This window comes from Nuphar pumila, chromosome 15 (genome assembly GCF_984573655.1).
Source record: "Nuphar pumila chromosome 15, dmNupPumi1.hap1.1, whole genome shotgun sequence".
In the NCBI taxonomy this organism is placed as follows: domain Eukaryota; kingdom Viridiplantae; phylum Streptophyta; class Magnoliopsida; order Nymphaeales; family Nymphaeaceae; genus Nuphar; species Nuphar pumila.
In genome coordinates this window covers 84,408,649-84,432,097 of record NC_143263.1, presented here as the reverse complement: position 1 = coordinate 84,432,097, position 23,449 = coordinate 84,408,649, and the positions used below count along the sequence as shown (strand labels likewise).

General features: G+C 34.6%; 1 protein-coding gene across 1 annotated transcript in view; it reads left to right on the top strand.

Annotated features, from left to right (window-relative positions):
* Window positions 1–13,280: 13,280 nt before the first annotated feature.
* The window catches only part of LOC149815827 (Nucleotidylyl transferase superfamily protein), a 54,933-nt gene continuing 44,764 nt past the window's right edge, over window positions 13,281–23,449 (top strand). Inside the window, exons 1-8 of the mRNA XM_089989345.1 lie at window positions 13,281–13,725; window positions 15,621–15,740; window positions 16,421–16,606; window positions 16,832–16,883; window positions 17,833–17,898; window positions 17,991–18,077; window positions 19,645–19,737; window positions 22,783–22,863. Of these exons, the coding sequence (XP_089845471.1) occupies window positions 13,499–13,725; window positions 15,621–15,740; window positions 16,421–16,606; window positions 16,832–16,883; window positions 17,833–17,898; window positions 17,991–18,077; window positions 19,645–19,737; window positions 22,783–22,863 (912 nt within the window). The 5' untranslated portion in view covers window positions 13,281–13,498. The remainder of the gene's footprint in view (window positions 13,726–15,620; window positions 15,741–16,420; window positions 16,607–16,831; window positions 16,884–17,832; window positions 17,899–17,990; window positions 18,078–19,644; window positions 19,738–22,782; window positions 22,864–23,449) is intronic.

Sequence of the window (23,449 nt, the reverse complement as noted above, 5' to 3'; positions counted from 1 at the left end):
GTGAGTTGGATTTAGATCCAACTCATCTTTTCAGAATTGATGATCCAGATGGTCTGCATCAATTTCTCTCATTGATGGATCATCATTTGATGCTAATTCTCTCATAAAGATCCCTCTTGGTGCCAATCCAATCCACTTGGCTCTTCTTATAAGTTGCTCAAAGTTGTTTGCTTGGATAGTACTTATCAGACTCTTTGATAGTTTGGAGAAATTATCAAAAATAATCATGAGGGCATTATTTTCTAAGATCAACTCGATCATCTTGTTAGAAATAGTCTTCCATCTATTGATAAAGTATGATGGACTCTCATCAATTTTTTGTTTTGTTTCATATAGATGGCTAATGGTAGGGACCAACTTGACATTGTCTCTTAATCTATCAAAAAATGCATTGTCCATCTCCTTAAAGGTCTTAATTCTCTATAGATCCACTTTATATAACCATGTTAAGTTGCTGCCCTCCAAACTGCATGGAAACTATCTTACACGAGCTTGCCATTCTCATAATGATTTGAACATTCATTTATAAACATTGTCATATGAGAATTTGGACTCCCGGTCTTGTTAAACTTAACAACTTTTTGGGAGCTTTTGTTCGCTCTTTCTCAATTTGTAGGATGTGTCATTTGTTGACTTTGTTACAAAGCTTTGGCTAGTTCTATTATATGAGGAACTTTCTTCTTTAAGATTGCCTTTTGCTTTTCTTCCTTCTCATGGGAAACTTTCCCTTCTATTTTTTTCCTCCTCTTTTCTTCCTTTTCAGGGGAGCTTTCTTCTCTTTTTTTCACGTTGCCTCTCCTGGGTTCTAGAGACCTTCTTCTGGGAATGTATTCTTATTCTAACTTGGAGGTGGTATCATCATGCCTAGGCTTCCTTTTGGGTACTTTGTTCTCTCTCCTTTCATGGTACTTTGACCTCTTGAGAATTTTTTTATCCTTAGAAGAACAATCATAGTATTTCCTATACTTCTTTTCATGTTCTCTTTTTTTGATATGTACTCCTAAGACTTTTTTTATAATATTCTTTATCTACGGATAAATTCTTCTCTCTTCTTGATCTTCATTTAAATTCATGGTAGGATCTTAGGCAAGAACTTTCTCATATTGGGTGGTACTCCTCACTGTCAGGTGATTCTTGATACTTTCTGGGCTTCATTCTCGTCTATGTGCTCTCTCACTCTCTCTCTTTAGATTGAACTTTTCTGGGATAATATTCATCCTCATTATTTGATAGTTCATAGTGCCTAGTGTGTCCCCAGGGCTTGAGCTTAGTTGCCTTCTTTCTTCTTCTCAAGGATTGCACTTTCCTAGAGTGACATTTGTTATCATCTAATTTCTCACTTATTTCCTTCACCATCCTTTAAAGCTTTTTTATTTCCCTCATCAAATCCTCTTTCCTGGGTTTGTTTGACTTTGCTTTCTTGGAGTTTCTTTCTTTCTTATTAAAGTATTCTTCCATTATCTCTTTTCTTTTTGGTTCATTTCTCTTTAGGTTTTCCTAGGTTTCAACATTCGTAGGCACCTCTTCTAGTGCTTCTCCCTCATCTTCTTGGTCATTCAAACTCTCTTAGGGATATTATAGCTCAACATCTTGGATTTTCGAGCCCTAGTGAGTAACCTGGATTATGATCAAGTCTTGCATACCCTCTTCCATACCATATTCTTCATCCATGTCACCCACACCCTTTCTAGACCTATACATGTCTTAAGACACAATCAAGGATGCAACCAATTCACCTGTCATACAGTTTTAAAAAATTGAGGTATCCTAGGTCTCTTTGGGGTTTTAGGATTCAAAGGTTCCCTTCTTGGCCTTTCACAATATACTTGAGCTTAAGGCTCCTAGTACAATGATCAAGGGCATTTGCAATCTAGGGTCCTAGGCTGCGGTAGGGGATCTTTCATTCGATCTTTCATTCTAAGAAAATAAGACAAGGGAGTTCAAAAACTTTTCACACAAAAATCATAACAACTCTAAAACCTAAAGAGTGGATAAAAAAGAGGAGATAAAAAATCGTGCATACATTTTGGTTGGAAAACTTGTAAATTTTGGGTGTTAATAGGACCATATAGATATCAATATAGAAAGCAAACCTATTTCTAAAAAATTCAACAAAAGGACAGAGTATACTTTATTTGTTCCCAAATAGATTTGAAGATTATAAAGGTGTTTTCAGAAAAGTGCCCAATAGAGAAAATCAAGTTCATATCAAGAGCTTTCCCATGGTATAGGATTTGCAAAAACTTGAGTTTAGCCAAGAAAAATGTCTTAGGAAAGCTTAGTTTTTCTAAATTTTTCTTGGAGAGACAACTTAGATCCAACTGTTGGTCTATAGATTTGAATAAAAAACATTTTTTTTAGTAAAATGATCATAGACCAAATAAACTAGACGATAATATCTTTCCAATAAATCAAATTTTGTAGGAATACAATTTTGGATTAGGGAGATATGCCTCCTAGAACCAGAATTGTTTAAGCTATTTGTTGAACATCTTCTATCATGCTGACATTTTTAGGATAATGGAAATTTTTAGAGGAAAAATTCTCAACAGAAGAAATATATAAGAGATTTTGAGCTTTTCAACAATATATGGCACGTCATAAATGGACACAGAAAGGAGAAAATGTAGAAATGATGAGACATTGTTTGGTGATTTTGGGAAATTGAGCTACCAAAACTCAAATTTTAAATGAGAATTCTGCCCCCCTATATGGTTTTATGATCCTCCACCAAAAGAAGTATTATAGAACAATACCTTTGGTTCCAATACAACAAAAACAATGGGATTTTGTTATCAAACCATTGAGATATGCCCAAAATACAAAAGACAGTTCAGAGAGGACTTACCTGAATATGCTTAGATCCGATCTTTAGAAGAAGTAGAGCATGCCGAGTCCCACTGGGCATGCCAAAAAAGACAAGATGATCAGAAATTGTGTGCCAAATAGATTTTGAAAAAACAAATTAAAGACACATTTTAGAAAATATGGGTATTCGTATATAAGTTGATCACCTTTCCTCCCAAAGCAGCGAGGGATCAACTTCAACCAGACTTTAAGTGTTGTTGATTGGTTCTACATTGTATTTGATGCTCATGTACCTCTTTTCACACTCTTAAAACAAAAATTGAGCCTTTGATTCCAAGACTTAGGAAAAAATAAAAGAAACACATGAAATGCAATACATTGGCCAAAACTAATCTAATGAAAATAAGAATGAAATAAAATATAATAAATGTAAATAAAATAAAATGATACTCACTCTCGAGATTAGGTAGCCCTCCTATGTCAGTTGACAAGTGTAATGGGATTCTGGCAGCATCTCTGTAGGGCTAGGGCTTTGGAAACTTGGGTCTAGCAGAGTGGACCCATTAGGCTTGATCTAGACTAAAGATGGCAAGTAGGCTCAGCATAGTAAGGGCACCTAGGCTAAGTATAAATCTCACACTCAGGGTCTACATGTTGGGCGAAGGGGTCTAGGTCCTTGTTTATAGGATTTCTAATGGATTATAAATCTAGGTTCATGTGATTCTGAGCCAAGATATCCAGATACATTGCCTGAAAGAAGGAGGTGGCATGCCATGATTGGTTGGACTAATTTTCAAGAGACTAAGGCTTTATTTTGGGCATGCTTGGAGGCTAAGGAAGTGATTTTGGAAGGTCTAGGTCATGCAAATATGAGATTATGGAAGGTTGACTAGGTGATTTCTTCATTCTAGCATGGTTTGAAGCTAAACATGATAAATTCTAAATAGCTTCCCTTAATTTTAGCATATCTCCCAAAATATCATTCATTTTCATGTGAAATTTATTTTGTTTGACAATAATAAATTTATTTTCAACTTTTATTTTAGGTTAAATACCTGAAAATGTAATTTGCTAGGCCAAAACTGCATCCTAATTGGGACCCAATTGAATATCAGGGTCTATCTCAGATAGTCCTGCTTTTTTTACCATAAATCCTTCCATAAGTATACAATTCAACCAAAATTTATTTTATTTGTAAGGTAAGGCACCCTAGAATGTTTCATCTTTTTGGTTAAAGTATCAAAAATACCCTCTTGAGGGTCAAAATCTTGTCTCAAGTCAATTCATCCCTATTTTGGACCCGAAACACCCTATTTGCAAAATATGGTCCAAGATTAAGTTTACCAATAATCCAAATAGGTCAAAATTGGGGTGTCAAGACGATCCTGATCCTCTTTTCAAATTTTTTAAAATCTATTCTACCCAATCTGCCTAGCTCAATTATTTAGTCGTTAAGCAAGGTAGCTTAACCAATCATATGAAACCTTGTAACCTCACTAGTGAGATTGTCCCATTTAGTGCCTCAGGAGTTGGTTGTTGTGCAACAATCAGATCCAAATATCCATATCTAAATACCTTAGAAATCATATCCAAATTCATTTAGAATTGGTGTGAGGAACCTCTATTGCACTATGAGTTTACCTTAGCCTAGGTGCCCCTACTCTACTAAACCAATCAATCTATCTTGTAGTTATAGGTCCAGTCCTATGATTCACTCTACTGGACCGAAGCCTCCCTTAGCTCATTTCTACGAGAATGTTGATGGATTATCCACTCATCAAACAGTCTTAGGAGGGAGCCCCGACCCGTTGTGAATTTACTTCCCTTTCACTTATTTTTCTTTTCATTTTATTTTGAATAATTTAGAGTGTGTTGTGTTTTTTCGGCATTGGTGTTGAACGGGTCAAGGTACATTGAAGAGAGAGAGAGAGAGAGAGAGAGAGAGAGAGAGAGAGAGAGAGAGACTAAAAAGGGATTATTGTGGGGGTTAGAGAGAGAAATATCCTATGAGGACATCAGAGAGAGAGCTACTTAAAATGGATTATATGTGGAGGTTAGAGAGAAAGATGCTATGAGGACATTAGAGAGATAGAGTAAGGACATGAGAGAGAGAGAGAGATCATCTTTGATCAGTTTGTGTGTGTGCAAGTGTATTTTCTCCTTATGTTCAATCTGCGTGTGCATATATGCCCATTCATGAGGATGGGTTGTTTCTAGTTAAGAAAAATCATTTATTGTATTGAAATTTCATAGAAATTATAGTCATGTAATTAATTTAGAGCATGCATTCCAATAATTTAGTGTTTGTTTGTTTTCCCAATCAATTAGTACTTCATAAAAGAACTAGACCTTCATAATAAAGAAATTGTCGATTCATAGACCAAACATATACTGTCTTTTGTGCAAATGTGTTGTTCTCTTATGTGGATAGCCCACACCTATTTAGTACAATCATTGCATTGTCCTGAATCCAAACATGTACTGTCTTTTGTGCAAATGTGTTGTTCTCTTATGTGATAGCCCACCCCTATTTAGTACAATCATTGCAATGTCCTATAAATTAGAAAAGCAAAGGAAATCTAAGAAACATGCATAAAATCATTTGAAGCCTATTATACAATTCCTTCTGATATGTGATTGCTTCTTCTCTTATTCACAACCTTTACCACCATGTTTTGGCACAAGTGGTTGCAGTTTATGAGAAATGTTTACTATCATGTTTCTATCCTAATGCATGTCATCCTGCTTGACATTTTCTATAGCAGCTCATTTAAATTTGGTGCCTCATGATCTGTGTTTGATGTATAGAGCGAACTTAGTATTGTTTGGAAAGCTTTCTTAATTGAATATCAAGTTAAATATCTCTCTCTCTTATACACACACAAAGTAAAGCATTAGCATCTCATGAAAAAAACATTGCAAATTAGTTTGAACTCAAATTACTAGAAATAAAAATTGAAAGATCACCTTGAATAGCTATAAATTTCAAATACAATCAAGTTTTCATGTTGGATCAAGTGCAAAGTACATAAAATCAACAATATTAGATAAACAATAGAATTTTTTGCAAAAAAATATATGACATCACCTTTCTTATCGCCTTATGATGAAAACAATCCTAATAACATGCTTGTGGCAGAATCATGCATCTCAAAAGTCAGAACTTTCTTTGAAACAAAAAAAAGGTCAAAACTTCCTACATATGTATCCAAATATTTTTTGATGCAACTCCAGCCTCATTATCGTTAAAATGACATTTGAACTATTGAACTTTTTGTTCCATGAATGAAAGATGAGCCAATAACAGAAAGCATATTTGGTTTTTGAATTGCATACATTGGATGGAGTGTCATGGTAATTACATTTTCAAGATATAGTCTGCTAAAGATAAAACATGAATTTATTATTGAAAAAGATTCTGACTAAGCTAAAAGGCAAAACTAAACAACAACATACATTTTAGCATTCATCTAGAAGTTAACGACAAGCCCTAAACTGGCTATAAAAAATGACAATATTATATGACAAAAATGAGGTGTTTTTCTAAAAAAAACTACAAATTTAAAAATCTACCTGATATCCAAAACAATTTTTTTCAGACCTCACGAAGTTCACATAAATATATTTATGAACCTCTTATTATTGAAACCTTAGAAACTTTACAAATATTTGCATATATAGTATGAAGTCACATAGGGTCATGTAAATATCTTTTAAGTAATTGATAAGATCCACAAATAAGTGGTGATCTGCACATATAATACATTGTAAAGTTTTGTAAAATTTTCATGCATGTTGAATTATATATAAAATTATTTTTTTTCATTTTGTTTCTTTTTTTCACTTGTTTTGGAAATAACCCTAACCCTTTTTGCTCTAGAACTCTCAACATTTTTTCTCATTTATTGTGGCGATTCTCATAAAAAAACTTTGTTGCATTCCGATGAGGTTGCAATATCCTTCACATTGAGTTCTCAAGTTAGATCCAAAGGTGAGTTTAATAGCCCCTTGCATATTTGGGTTATTTCATTCTAAACTTTTTATTTTGTTTGTAGATGTAAGCATTTAATAGCCCCAAGTGCATTTGTGTTTTGTTGTTGCGCTAGGTGTTTTTGTATTCTTTCCACTGGATTTATTGTATAGTGTTTGCAATGTTTAAGTTTTTTTATAGTATCTTAAGTAGTTTGTGATGAATACTTATAATTTTAAAGAAAAATGTGATAGCACAAGGGATTTAAACCCTGACCCCAAACCCCAAGCAAGGACCCGATTATAAGGTCTGAGGTATAATCAATGTTCCAAGTCATTTGTGTATACAACCAGTGGTATAATTTTATGTATGTATTTATATTCAATTTTAATTTGTGATAATAATAGGTTATTGACATAATCCGCAAATGTCCACTAAAACTGAAAGAACTTGAATTTTATGAAGAAACTTTGTTGGCAAGTGACATAAGTTTTAGGTTTACACATTCATTCATTTGTTCCTTTGTTGTATTTTAATGTACACTCATTTAAATCTAACAAGAATGCATCACATATTGCTTTTATATAGCATTTAGTAAGATTCATAGAAAGCCTCCAAGCAACCCATAAGAATGACATGGAAAAATGATACAAAAAATCAGGAAGTGTATGATTCAATTCTATAAACTTATGAGGAAGAAGACAACTTCACAGAATGCCAAAAAGAAGGCTAAAGAGGAGTCAAAAAATAAAAAAATGACCCCAATAGAACAAAAAATGTCTAAAGGGCAAACAAAAGGTGAGGAACGAGACATCGAACAATAAGGTGCAGGAGGATAAAACATCAAAAGTTGAGTTATGAGCAATTATATGGACTATATGTTGATTGTTATTGTAAAATATTGAATATAAATTTGACAATTTTTTTATGCTTTTAAATTATTGATGTTCTTTTAATATTTGATGTTTTGTATATTATTAATTGTAAGTTATGAATGTTCTGTACATTATTAAGTGTAAGTTTTGGATATTTTGTATATTATATTTTGTAAGTTCTTGATGTTCTTTAAACAAGTTTATATGTTTAACTTGATTCCGTGTTTATAATAATGACATGCACAAAATGTATTAATCATTATAAATCATTAAGTCATTGAATTGTATAAATGCTATGAATTTGTATTGGCCTTTGTAAGTACTGGATGCAAATTTGAATTATGCCAATGTATTGTTCTTTGTTCTCTAGCTGTAAATTTGAATTTGTAAAACTTTTGGATGATATGAATTATGAGGATGAGAAAGTCCAAAAAAAAAGTTTGGAGAAAAATAACAAATATTTACAAGGATGAGAAAGTTTGAAAAAAAAATTATGAACAATAGGGCATTTGAGAGGATAAGAAAGTAAAAAAAAAAAGAATTGCAAAAAATAACCAAGATTTGTGAGGATAAGAAAGTCTGCAAAAAAGATTTACAAAAAATAATAAATATTTACGAGGATAAGGAAGTCCATAAAACAATTTGCGAACAATATGGCCAATATTTGCGAAGATGAGGAAGTTTGCAAAAAATAATTTATGAATAGTGGGATGATTATTTGTGAGGATGAGTAAGTTCAAAAAAAATATTTGTGAAAAATGGCCAATATTTGTGAACTTTCTCATCCTCGCAAATCATGATATTTTTTTCACAAATTTTTGTTTCAGACTTTCTCATCCTCACAAATTAACAATTTTACCTGCTCAATTCAAATTTATAGCATTTACATAATTCACATGTTCAATTCAAATTTACAACATTTTACACAATTCACCGGTTAAACATGAAATAAAGTTAAATATACAAACTTGTTTAAAGGACATCCATAACTTACATGACATATTGTACAGAATATCTAGAATGTACATTCAAAACTTATAAAACAAAATGTACAAAACATTGAACATTAAAAGAATATTAACAATAAAAAAATATCAAACAATCTATCAAATTTATATCTAAAAATTTACAATAGTAATCGAATTTACAATGAATCACTATTATATAGTATATACAATCAAAGATGGAAGTCACTGTTGTGGATGTGTCAAGCACACTCGTAGGTCCTTAATGACTCAATCCTTGTTAGCAATAAGGTCAGCTTGAGTCTATGTAATCGATTCATTTGCTTAAAGCAACTCCTTCAGCATGCAATTTTCAGCTTATGCAAGAACCAACTAGTATTCCGCTCGACTTCTAATCCTTATGTGCTTCAAACTCCTCACCCTAAGTTCCTCCTCAATGGCCCTCTTTGTGAAAGGACTGCTTCCAAATTGGAGGTCGGTAGCAACTACATCCTCATCATCGTAGGCACGTACAATGGATGACAACCAATGTCATCACCACCTTCAAGTTTAGAGAGGAAGATCACGAGGCAATCCTTCACTTGGCCATTCATTGCCCATAAGAATGTTCAGTTAATTATACAAAGGTGACTGGGTGGTTGCTAAACAAAACCAAATTGCGGGACCACTCGGCTAGCCATTTAGCACACAACTTCGTTCATGTGTTCCACCAAATGTCCTTCCTCATGATGTTCTTTGCTTGCACAATCACATATGAGTGGTCCTCCTTTGTGTCTTCGTAGGGGCACCATGCTACATGCACACTAACATTTATTTCTTGGTTAATCTTATTTCACATTATTTATAAATAAATTGTTTGAAAAATACTTTCATGTGCCTTAGTTAGCCCCAACCCCTTCTCATAGGAGGACCCAACACTCTATGATCAAACCCTTTTGTTCATTGAGTGGCTAACTCCATATTGCAATATGTGAAAATTTAGAAAGACGATCATGTCTCAATGACCTTCCAATGGCATGTGCTCCTATATCCAAACCTGTAAAGATTAATACAATAATTAATACAGACTAATATATAGTATAGTATATTAACAATGTTAAATAATGTTTGAGTCAAATAAAAAATAAATACCTCAAACAAAACCATGTCAACCATGTTTCTTATTTCATTCATCATGCTACTCAAACTTTCATATATATGTGCAAGTGACGTTGTTCCTCATGCGTATTCATCGTCATGATTCAGGTCTTGCAACAGTTAAATGTATGCATTGTGGATCGTCTTCCCACCAGTATCGATGAATACACATATGCCAAAAAAGTAGAGCAAAAATGCTTTCACCTCATTGTCTACCCTAATACTGCCCTTCTCTCCAATAAGTAGCTTCTCATTCATTCTTCTCGCTCTGCTGGGATCATAGTGGTTCATCAACCATGATAACTTCAGCCTTTCACCTTAAAACACATCCCCATCCGTTTGTGGATAAACACCATAAATGCACTTTAAATCTCTCCATCGATGTGCACTCACTGGCGGCCATGGTACTTAAATCTAGTGATTCATGCCACTTCCTCCAACGTGTTGTTCATTTTAATATTTCTAAACTAGATTGTGTTGGTCGCCAGATTCAAAAATTGCACAGCAACCACTAAGAGATTGTGATTAATGTTCCATGATGTGATCTTCAAGAAATTTTTAAAATGTATTTGATCCAACCAGTTCTTTGCATCATTCGTTAGTGTTACGAACCACTTATGTGTTTGGAACCAGTAGAATTGGTACACGAAAGTTGTTGGATCCTCTGAATCTTGAGATTGTAGATCCTATAGTCATAATTAATTTAGATGAATTCAGTCAAATTAATAATTTAATTACACAACCAAAAAGATAATATTTAAAAGATTAAAGTGTAATATATATGATAATTTAATCATTAATTGAATATAAAATTGTCAATGATAGCCAACATCTATATACAAAATAACAAATGAATAAAATACCTACGAGCATCAAAAGTTGTTCCTTATTACGCCCCCTCCTAAGAGCATCAGACCTTGTTTCCTGCTGCATCCGATTATGAATACTATCCATCGCAACCCCAAACTTTGGCTGAGCATCTAATCCACCTCAACTTTCTGAGGACCCTCACTCACCTTCACTTCCTAAGGACCCTCTACATTAACCTCAACCATAGGGTCTCCTTGTTGAGGTACCATCTCTATCTTGTCACTGCCATGATAGGTAACTACATCTCCAACTTATTTTATTTAAAGATTGAGGTTGGCAACAACCTCAGAGTTAGTCAATGGGTGAAATGTTTTCACCACTCAATCCCCATCCTCCTCTTTAAATGCTTATGAGATGAGAGACATCATTGTAGCTACATACTTGTCAACTATTTTTTTTTATATTTATCCATATATTTAGGCCACACTTGAAATGTTTGTTGTTGTTTGGCTTGTTTTAAAGGTGTTAGTTGCTGTAAGTTTGAGTATAGAAGTTTGGGTCTCAATTTATTGATGTTGCATTTTCTGTAAAAAAATGTCGAACACCTAGACTTTTGTCCACAAAGCAGTCTCTCTCTCTCTCTACCCACGTGACAAGTTTACTATGTATTTCATAATGCAAACTATCACTAAGTATGCATTTTTTCTTCTTTTGCCCACATGTTACGACAATATTGAAAGTTATGGGTGTGGCCCTCTTTAAGTCAGTATTCTTAGTTATCATATTAAACAAATTCAAAATTTTATACAATAACAACACAAAGAATATGAATAAACATGCAGACAACAAAGACAAGGCATAGGATATTGAAAAAATATTGCAAAAATTAAGCATAATAGCCTATAAAAAACTTGAACCATTAAAAAAATAACCAAAGCAATAGAGTGTTCCCTAATCATGTTTATAATAAAAAATACACAACACGTAATTACACTAATACTCATACATAAATGATTAAATTAAAGAAAAAAATGTAATAGGCTATCAAACATGCAAAGATAACTAAGAAACCATGCAATTCATCCACAACATAACTAACTTATGCCAATATTTAAAAAAATGATTGTTTCAAACCCCTGTTAAAAAAAAAACAGGTTTAACCATTAAAGATGTGCTTAACAAAAAAAATTGCTGGTTTTTTAATTTTTCGTCGATAAAGTGCCACTAATAGATAGTCGTAAATGAAGTGCCACCGATGAATCACATCGATGATTAGTTGAAAATTATCTTTGGTGTTGGCTTTTTCTTTTTCTTTTTTTCTTCTTTTTTCTCTCTTTTTGTTGAAATAATTGTAAAGCCAGACAAAAAAGCATTTGCAATCTCGTTCCCTTGCTTTCTTTTGTTCCTTGGTCACTTTGCTCGCCAAAAAAATTTGCTAAGGGAAAGCACGTAGGAGACCACAAAAACCTTAGTTTATGCGAAAATAGCCCCATGGTGCAACAATAAAATTTTATATAATGAAGATAATTCACATTTAATGTTCGTACAAAAATTCGCAAACAAGCATATTCACAATGACATGATTTGTGAAGTTAGTACCTAATTTGTGAACTTATTGAGGATCATAAGAATTCCAAGTATATCCCGCAAATTTAGTATAATATTTATGAAGTTACGGTATATTAACATGAGGTTCTTACTACATCTCATGAATTTCATGTTATATATAAGAATTTAGTACGATATTTGCAACGTTTCAATTCAATAAGAGGTTCACAAATATATTTATGTGAACTTCATGAGGTTCGCAAAAAAAACCATGTGAATTTACCTTTAAATGAGAGGGTGCGATACCCGAAGAGCGTAGCAATATATCACGCAAGCCTCAGGAGGTCCGCTGTGCGAATATTAAAATGATCATTTTAACGACAAACATTTTCGGTTTTGGCCATCTTGAAAATTATAGAGTTTTTGGGGAAACAGTTATTTTTTGTCGTAGAGTCATTTTCAAACTGGCTAGGACTACTATCCTATAGGCTGGACTTGGTCCCACGTACCAGCCGCCCATAACACTCCATCTTTGCAGTAAGAAAACTGTGGAAAGATTAATAACTTTAAATAAACCCGTTTCAAACGATAGCCGGATCATAGTAATAAGATAGCTAAGATTTGAAACTATTTGTGCTCGACTCATCTCTCTATCGAACCCAATCGAGACCCTGTTTTTATACTGCACACCATTTGATCTGGTCTCAAACTGCTTTAAATCTTATACCAAAACCATAACCCCATCCAAAATAAACCCAGCCCAAATCCCACCAAATTATAACTAAATCCAAAATAAACCCAACCCAAGTTCGTCTGTAATAATCCAGCCCAACATAAATTCAACCCAAATACGACAGTGATTTATATCCGAACCAAAATATATCCCACTGGTTTATAACCTGACCCAAAATAAATCTGACCCAAATGATTCATAACTCGATCCAAATTAGGCAGCCAAATCAGCTTCTAACATTGCACTCACGGGTTTTCTCACACGTGAAACAAGCGTCTTTGGGAGTGTCATTAACCTTTCTTACGCCTTTCTCATGAAATCTTCACGCCTTTCTCATGTAAAGCTCACATAAACTTTTCCCATATTTTCACACGAAAAAAATTGTCTCTTTCTCACCCTTCGAACATATATCCCCATCGGTGCAGGGGAAAACTGGCCCCGCGTAGAAGGCCAAGTTCATTTTCTCATGGGAGTCGTTTTTCACCCATCACACGGAAACGAACGATGCGTTTTCTATTGTGCAACAAATGGGGCCATGTATGGAGGTGCCGAGCGTGAGCGAGTAGGGTGAGAACAGGTACGGGTCTCACGGGCATAGAGAGAGAGAGAGAGAGAGAGAGAGAGAGAGAGAGAGAGAGAGAGAGAGAGAGAGATGGCTCTGCAGATGGAAGGGAACGAAAGCCCCAAAGATGAGGATTCGGATCAGGTGGTGAACCCATGGGAAGTGAGCGCCAAGGATGGGGGAAAGATCGATTACGACAAGCTCATCGTCAAGTTCGGATGCCAGAGGCTCGACGAATCCCTTGTTCAGAGAGTCGAGCGCCTCACCAACCGTCCTGCCCACGCCTTTCTCCGCCGAGGCGTCTTCTTTGCTCATCGGTGCGCCTGTCTCATTCGTCTTTCTTAAATTTCGAGAGGCAATGCTGTTATTTTTCATGCCAATTTTTTGTTGCTTGCCCATATATATATAATCTTAATATGCTCCGGTATTTAACTACTTTTGGTTTTGTTTTTCTGAAACTCTAATCCCCCTACCGTGACATTTGTGATTGCTATTGGTGATTTGGCTTAAATTATCCCATCTCTGCCCTTCGCTTGATATTTTCATTTTGAAATTTGGTTTTGTAAATCCCTGATCCGTAGGATTTGATAATTGTTATTGGCGACTTTGCATAGATTAGCCCATGCGTGCTCTTCATTTTCGTTTAATCAGTGTGATCTCTCCTCGTTTTTATGGCTTCATCTTGGCGTTTCAGTTGCCTAAACCCTAAACCCCGAACCTCTATCATTGTTGTTATTCATTAAAATGGTCAATGAAGAGTATGATTTGGAAAGTTGTGATGAATAAACTAAGAAAACAATTTGTTCAATGCTGAATCACTCTTAGAAGTTTATGCAAGAAAATAGATAAGTGAGAAACATACATCCACCTAGGGCTGGTAAACAATCCAAGCCTGCCTTGTCCTTGTTCAAGCTAAGCTCGTCAGTAGAAGACAATTCTGAGGTTGAAATCTAACTTGCCTCATTGTGAGCTCGATCCAAGCCAGAATTTGATAAGAGATATTCTTTCAAAGAGGGTCAAGCTAAAAAATTGAAATCTCTTGCACATCATGTGATATATATGCATATGCATACACACAACACACACACACACACACACACACACACACACACACACACACACACACAAGCCTACCCAAGCCATACTGAGCCATAACGCCATTCTTCAACAATGGCTTGTTAAAGACATAAGAAGCCCATGGAATATGTTTGTGGAACTGAGTTGAAAGCAAGTCTATTTCTGAGTTCGAACGAGCTAATTATTGAGCCTAACAGAGTTGAGTTGCGAGCTGCTTGGTTCACTTATCTGGCCGACACCCAGAAAAGGTTCTCTAGCAAGTCCGAATCTCCATAATCTTTTTCAGTAGATGATGTCAGACCGGATACGGATCCTAGCCGGTCAATATCTCTAAACTGTGTGGCTCAATTTTATTGAAATGTAAAATGTTCAACACTAAACAATTCCTAATCCCCCCGTATTGTGTTACTAATAAGTTGTCTTAAGTCATCGGCATTGTGGACTTCTTGGCGTTAGCCCTATCTGGTTTTGGGTTATCAATTCCTTGACTTGCTCATTATGCTAGCGTTCCCTACACTTGTTAATTAAATAATTTAGTAAAAATTATTAGAGTACTTCCGTGTAAATCAGTAGCACTGTTTTGGAATTTTACCCTCTGCAATTGAGATCTTTTGGTAAAAATGCTTTTCCAGTTTTTCTACTTCAATAGGTTAGAAAGATTTGGGAAGCATACTTTGTTGGTTGTTGAGTAGAGATTTCTTCAATCGGCTGTAGGTTTGGAAAAATTTGTTTTGACAGTTGGTTGTGAATTCAATGAAAGTTTTTCTTCCACTTGCAGCATGAAATGATGGAGACTTGACATTTAGATTCTGTAAGGGTAAGGGTCACTGTATCAGTACCCTTAGTGACTGACAAATCATGTTAGTGCTTCATCTTGAAGTTATCCAGTGCACGTTTCACTACTTATTTTAATGTTTTTGTAATCTAGTTAACTGTTGAGCTCTTTCTTCTTCTCTTTATTAAATTTTCTTAAGATGCAATTACTATAAATGAATGCCTTTTATGCTTTTTCAAAATCCAAATGTTGCATTTGCTATTATGTGCAAGTTGGGCATAATGTACTTGCATATTTGATGTTTTTAATTTTCTTCCCGCCTTTTTGTTACTGATACCAATTGCTCATCCTTTTTGTCAGGGATTTCAATGAAATTCTCGATGTGTATGAGAGAGGGGAGAAATTTTATCTGTATACAGGCAGAGGTCCATCATCAGAAGCTTTGCACTTGGGCCATCTTGTGCCCTTTATGTTTACAAAGTAAACTTTCTCAATTTAGCAGTGGTTCTGCAATGAGCTCTTTTTGCTGAAATATACAGCATTCAACTTCTAGGTTGTCCTTGGAAAATAATGAAAAACTAGTAGATGTAACATGGTATAGCAATTAAATTTGCTTTTCTTGCTCATGTTTGAAGAGTTCTTTTCCTCATGTAACACCAAGAAGCATATTCTTCTTTGCTATGTATTACTAATTTACTACAAATGCTTTTGAATCTTCCATCCTTTCATGTGTTTTTTTTTCACAGTCAAACGTGCCCCTCCTCATCTGAAAGGGTTATGTTCTTTTATTTCCTTATCTTTCATTTTATCATAGCTAATTATTATTTTCAATTATAGAATGATTTTAGTTGAGTTTATGAAGTTTCAAGCTTTCTGTTCTCCTCTCATTCACAAAGCATGTTAGAACTCGTGTTTTCTGTGTTGACTATTTCTATTCTAGTTACATGCACACTTGTATGATGCCCGTGGCTTTTTATCAATTATTGATTTTTGTGGACTAATTTTTCTTTTTCATTTTCGAAGCCTGAAATATAATACATTGTCCATACATGACCTTACACCTGTGTGTATTTCTTACACTGTTGGGCTACCACTTGCTTCTAACCACAAGCTGGCTATGTTCATGATGGCTTCTGAGCGCAGGCTGCTGCTTGTTACAGATATTTACAGGATGCTTTCAGGATTCCTTTAGTAATACAACTTACGGATGATGAGAAGTGCATGTGGAAGAACCTATCAGTGGAAGAAAGTCAAAGACTTGCTCGCGAAAATGCTAAAGACATCATCGCTTGTGGTTTTGACATAACTAGAACATTCATTTTCTCTGATTTTGATTATGTTGGTGGGTGAGTTGCAGCTATTCTCTTTTTCCCTTTTCCTCATTTCTCTGACTTAGAATATTTTGTTAGGTGAATAGCAGTTTACCATTTTTTCCTTTTAATGTGGGGCACATAACTGAATGGAGCAATTAAAAGGTTGCCATGGTTGATTTACAGTTTATTGTAATATTCAAAATAATAGTGGATGCAACTGCTGTTTCCTCTCTTTCTGATTAAGAATATCCTTTGCAGTGCTTTTTACAAGAACATGGTTAAAGTTGCAAAATGTGTAACTTTCAACAAGGTGATGTTATTAGTGAGACCATTTCCTCGAATTTTTCCATTTTTGTCGTATTGGTTAATCATTTATTGACAACTAAGCATACCTTATCCTTGTCTTTTGGTATGTAAATGATTGCTCTGTTATATTCAATGTGATTTTTGAACTTTTTTGTATTATTTGTTATTTGGCTGGTAAGATGATTGTTCTTGGAAGGGCTATCATCATCCAACCTAGGAGAAAGATGTTTGTTAGTAGAAGCATGATACACACACTAAGATACTGTTCTAGTTGTAGAAGTCATGCATAGCCATGATCCCTTTTTTAGGTAGTTACATAACGATGATCTTAAGAATAATATACTGGACTCTTTTCCACAGAACACAGCCATACATGTTATCACACATTTCCACATCTGGGAGATGAAAGCAGCATAAAAAGCAAAAAATATGCAGCACACATGATGAGGGGAATATCACAAAAAGAGAGAGAGTAAAAGATCATTACGGATCTGAACTTTCAGTTATTATGCAGAATAGGACAGCTTATTTCATGACCACTATCAGAAATTGGTTGAATAGAGCACCAGAAGAATCAAATAATCTTCTTAGGTGCAGCTGTTGACTGCTAGGATGAACCCATAAATAGGATTAAGGTAATAATTCTGCGAGAAGAAAACAACAAAGATTACAGTTGATAGATGTTGTGGTTGTATGTTCTCTCAACATTTCACCAAGATTGTAATTTTTGAAATATGCTGTTCTTTCTTCTTCTTCTCCATTCTCCTTTTTCAGAAGCCAAAAATGGATTGTTACTCTATGAAAAGCATTGGAAAGAAAATTTAATGAAAAAATGTATGAAAGATCAAAAATAAAGAAAAAAAATGACCTGAATGAATAAACACCAACCCCCTTAGGAGTTCTTGAGTCTCGGCTGCAAACTTTGGCATGAGATTGATATTGTGGTAGTGCAGGTAGTTGGAATTTTTGGTTTCACTGGTGAAGATCATATTGGGAAGATTAGTTTTCCTCCTGTTCAGGTTTGACTTGTAACCTCTGTATCTTCTAATTTATTCTTTTTGAATTGACTGCATTGAATAATCTACTAGACTTTGTCTGTATCTGGTTACAGGCTGTTCCATCCTTCCCTAGTTCATTTCCTCATCTCTTCTCTGGCAGAGATAATCTCCGTTGTTTGGTTCCATGTGCAATTGACCAGGTAAGTTTTCCCTATGAATTTTCAAACAATGCTGCTGGAATACATGAATCATCTTAGTGGAAAAATTCTGCAGTTACTGTAGTCTACAACTATTCTCTTTGAAGTTTGAGTTCAGCATCTGACTGGAAACGTTTTCTGGTTTATTTTGTTTTTGGATTTTTTCCTTAGGCTCCTGAGTGTTCCTTGGCAAGGTTCCATGTGCATGTTTGATTGGCTATCTTGATGGTGTAATCTGATCCTATGTATGTGTGGTTAACCATATTTGAAACATGAAAAAGTTTCATGTTTGTTTGAGTGTTTTCATTGGAGCATGTGCATTATCTATGCATCACCTTTCTGTTTCGGCTACATGATTGACCAGCCAAGCAATCAGTTACGAATGGGAGAAGTTAAAAACCAAGAACTTATCTTTCATTATAATACCACTTTATTATAGATTTATAGGTTTCTATACCTTCATTTGACATAAATATCAATATCCTTATGGTTATAGTGCATGGCTGTACTTTCCTTGGTGTATCTCAGTATATTAAAGTAAAATGAACTGCTGTGAGAGATTTGTTGCAGCTGACTTTTTCTGATTTCCTTTTTTTGTATTTTTCTCATTTTCTGCATCATAGTGAACAGAAATAGGACAACATATAGTGTTAACTGATTGCTCTTTATTTTGCTTTTGTACGATTCTGACTGACTTCTTCCATGGTGTGTAATAAGCTGATGTCATGTTTGACAACTTTGTAAAGAGGAAGCGAAGAGGAAGACTACTTGAGGAGAAATCCTTGAGTCCCAATGACTTCCCATGCGTGTCGTGTGTGCGATTTTATTAGTATCCATATATATATATAAGAAAATGAAAACTTACAAAATGGGCATGCTGCTAAACGAAACATGCTATTGTATTTCCTGTGTTTTTTCAAAATTCTGACAGTACAGATGTGATCTATATGCTTGTTTTTATAGGATCACTTCTTGAAGTGTTTGATTCCGATGCATGGATGGGTTTTTATAAGGTTTCAAAAATTAATTAGGTAGCTTAGGCCCATTGGTTGGCCCGTAGTCCATGGGCCGACCCGGGCCCGGTCCATGTATATAACGGGCCGGGTTTCGGCCCGGTAGCTAATGGGTCAGGGCCTAAAACCTTGACCCAAACCCAGCCCATGGTGGCCTGGGTTGGCTTGGCCCACTGGGGCTGCTCAGCCCATTGCCCACCCCTACCTATGAGTTTCAACTATGAGGTTCCTTACCCACGAGGGTAGCAAATGTTATCTCATATATATATATATATATATATATATATATATATATATATATGGACACAACACACACCAACAAAATAATTACTGTTCCATAATACAAGTTTGCTACTCACAACACAAAAAGGCCCTCAAAGATTACACCAGAGCATAACTAACAATACCTAAACTTTATTTGATGGTTTCTCACATAAAGCCGTTCTGTTTTCTCTTTTGTGATGCTGTTTATTACTTCTATTTCAATTATATTTTTCTATTCAACAATATGTTGGTTTCCTTAGTTTAAATGTGTATCTGTATCAACATTTGTGCAGGATCCTTATTTTAGGATGACACGGGATGTTGCTCCTAGGATAGGATATCAAAAACCTGCACTCATTGAGTCGTCATTTTTTCCAGCTCTGCAGGTTTGTTGTTATTATTATTATTATTGATGCCATCATTTTTATTTTTAAAGATTTCTGTGCTAATGTTAAATCAAATAAAAACAGCTGCATGTTGTACGCATCAATGAATTAATTGGGAAAGAGGGAAACCTGTTTTGAGTCTTTTGACGTAAATTATGGAAGTCTTGTAGCAGAGAGGTGATTCAGGGCTGCATCCTGCTGTCATTCTTCAAATGGTGAATAATTTGACAAATCTAAGGAACCCAACTTTCTTTTTGAAAAAGATACGTAGGCCATACAACAAATACATACCAGCTGATGCAGGACTCATCCATCTTAATGTTGTAACACAATAGGCAGTCATGGTGACACTGAATGTGATGGCTGGATGTGGTCGATTTGCACCATCTTCATTTCTTTTCTGCTGGATCTGAGTTCTGTTCCCATCCTTGTTTAAGAGGTTAAGAAGAAATTGTCTTCCATAATGACATTGGAAATAACACCAAAATAGTCCAAAGTTGGATATTTTTTTCTTTGTTCTGAATACTTTCTTATAATCTGAGTTCATGTATCCAAAAAAGCTCAAGATACATCTAGGGCACGTTTGCTTGCATCTCAATGTGATTTGGAATCACATGTGATTCCAAATCACAGGGTGAATAATATAATTTGGAATAACTTGAGAAGTGAGTAGGATGGCTTCAAATGTGATTTCAAATCCCATTTTCTTGTGTTTGCCTACGTGTGAGAAATGAGCAAACAAGAATCAGCCACTCATCGTTGTGATGGGATGATTCTCATTTGGCTCTAAGCGAACATGCCCCTAAAATGAATATGTAGGATTTTGCTTAGAGAGGAATAAACCTTCCTTGCTATGATTGATGAAAGTTTTTGGTAAAATGCTTTCTCACTTCTCAGGTGAGAATGTTTTTTTCGTAACCTTGCAAATGTGTAATTCATTTTCACATGGAAAAATGACCTGAATGAACACCTAATTTTCACAGGTGAGAAAAGATGCCTGTGTAAGTTTTCTTCATCCTTCACCCTGAGTAAACAAATCTGGGGAACTTTCTCAGGGGGCAGCAGTCTACTATCTCACTAGCAAATGTGCTCTTAGTTTTATATTTTTCATTATCCTATGCTGCCCATCTTGTTATATCTCAACCTTCTAAACTTTCTTTACAACAAGAAGATGACAATGAATGGTAGGGAGAAGAAAAAGAAGACGAATAAGAGGATAGAAGCAGCTACACATTGGAGAAGCACTCAGCCCAAAAGGTCTTTCACCAAAAATGTGTGGGGTGTCAGCATTAGGTGCCTACTTACAATGCAATAATAATCGGCTCAAAACCAATGCACCAATGACATAAAAAGATTACAATATACCATTTCCAGTTGGCATCCCGAATGAATTCAACATTACAACAATGCCACTGGATTTTATAGTTTAAATGTTTCATTCTTGTCACTGAAAGGTGGAATGGATAATAGTGGGTACATTACAATATTGCGGGCGTCCATTAAACATGTCTGATCTCTTCTAATAATTTTTTGGAATTCTTCAAATAGCTTTTTTACCCTTCTTGTCCTCTTTTGCAGTCAGAAGTTCCTACCGTTCTCTTGATTTGCCCTAACTTTTGTTAACTAAAGCTAATGCTCGTGATAGTCATAGTTCTGTCATTCATCTGTATTGCTACCCAATTGTTACATTGCTGGCATTCATTTATAACTGTAGATTTTGATAGTCTTGGTTCTGAACATCACTAGAACCTTTATTTTAAAATTAGCTGTTGAAGATTCCTCAAGAATGAGGTGTTTAAAATTCTTATTTTTCCTTTGATTCACAACTGAAATTTCATAAAGGATGTACGTTCTGAAAATTTTTATTCGAGGTGGGGTATTTATTACATTGTTTACTTTGGCCAATTTGACAGTAGCTTCTTGTTACCTCCTCACATATTTTCTATTTTCTTGATAATTTTTTGCTGGCCTAAAAAAAATTCAAAACCGCTAAAAGATGCAGACTATTAAGTTATTTTTGAAAGACCATGGAGTATTTGCATTATTCTGAGAACAAATATATATTTGGAAAGTTACATAAATTGCTGGATGGTTTTTCAAGTTTCTTATCAATGGCATAGCTTGGTCTTATTGAAATTGCCTCAAATGACGGAATGTTTTCTAATGTTAGGATTGTGTGAACGGAGAATTTTTAAAGCCTACTGGGAATCCAAGCACATGCGTTTTCACTATCTAAATTGTTTAGCTAAATCTAACAATTTTTCAGCAACCGGTTTTGAAAAGCCTAAATAATACAGGTAAATCTGTTCACTTACTGTTTATTCTAATGATATAATGTTTCCAAGGCATGGAGGAGGGGTATGGGTCAGAGATGCTTCATTGACACTGCAATTATGATTGCCAAATATCAACATACAGCTTTATAGCGGTTAAGTTTGTTGAAGATGCATGCTATACAGCTTAGGCCTTCTTTCTAGCTAATAAAAGTACCTCATGATAAAGTGCTGCATGTGTTGGCATCAGAAATAGAGACAGACCCTTTTCAATTTAAAAAATTCTAGTTGTAGCAGTCCCCGTTTCTCTTTGTTCTATTCTCATGTTCTTTTTCTTGGCTTACTCACGAGGATATAAACCACAGTTTCTGAAAGCTCAAATAACACCTCAATCAACAGTGTCAGTTGCTTGAACTACTCATGTATGTGCACAAGTGAGAAAATTAATTTATGAAAGAACTGGACAACTACCTGAAGTTGGGAAGCAGAAGATCTCAACAGCACATAGAGTGCATAATGCATTTTATTATTATAGCTTGTGTCCACTTTGATATATCTTCAGTACTTCTATTTTATTGATATCGAGCACTGAGTTATTTAATTTCATTTTTTTCCCTTTTGATATTTATACATTCTTTTTGCCCTTTAGTCATTTTCTGACTGTTATTTTTCAGTGCCATGTGTACCTTTCAATTCCATGTAATTATGATGCAAGTGTAATTTAGTTTCTTTTTTTCCTAAATGTCTTTTGTCCAAATCTTGCAATATGCAGGGAGAAACAGGAAAAATGTCTGCCAGTGATCCAAATTCTGCTATATATGTCACTGATTCTGCAAAAGTTATAAAAAGCAAGGTTTGTCTATAATATCATTTATGTTCTTTTTTGTTTCCATATATGATTTATATATAATCTAACTGGCTAAGCAAATGGACTAAAATTGCATGTTTCAGGTAGACTTTTATATTGATTCAGAGTAGTCTTTGCCTGTTTTAGAGATGTATCTTCTGTGGAAAAATGAGGTTTTGCTCTGTATTAGTTGGTTTCATCCATAGTCACAGGTATCAACAATATTTTGAAAATATCGTGATATGATGGAAAAACAATATTAAAGGTAAAATATTGTGATATTTTCAAAATATCGGAAATTTATATATATCGTGATATTATCACGATATTATCGCGATATTATCACGATATTATCAATTACTTCAACTTTTTATTTATTTTTTACATTTTAAATATGTTTTTCTTCTTTTTTTTACATATTTTACTTATTTCTTTTATTTTTTATGTATTTCTTTTGTCATTCAAAAGTATGGAGAAATTGATGGAGATGTAAATCATAGGATAAAGGTTGGGTGGATGAAATGGAAGAGTGCAATTGGAGTGTTGTGCGATCGTAGAATGCCATTGCGGTTGAAGGGAAAGTTTTATAGGA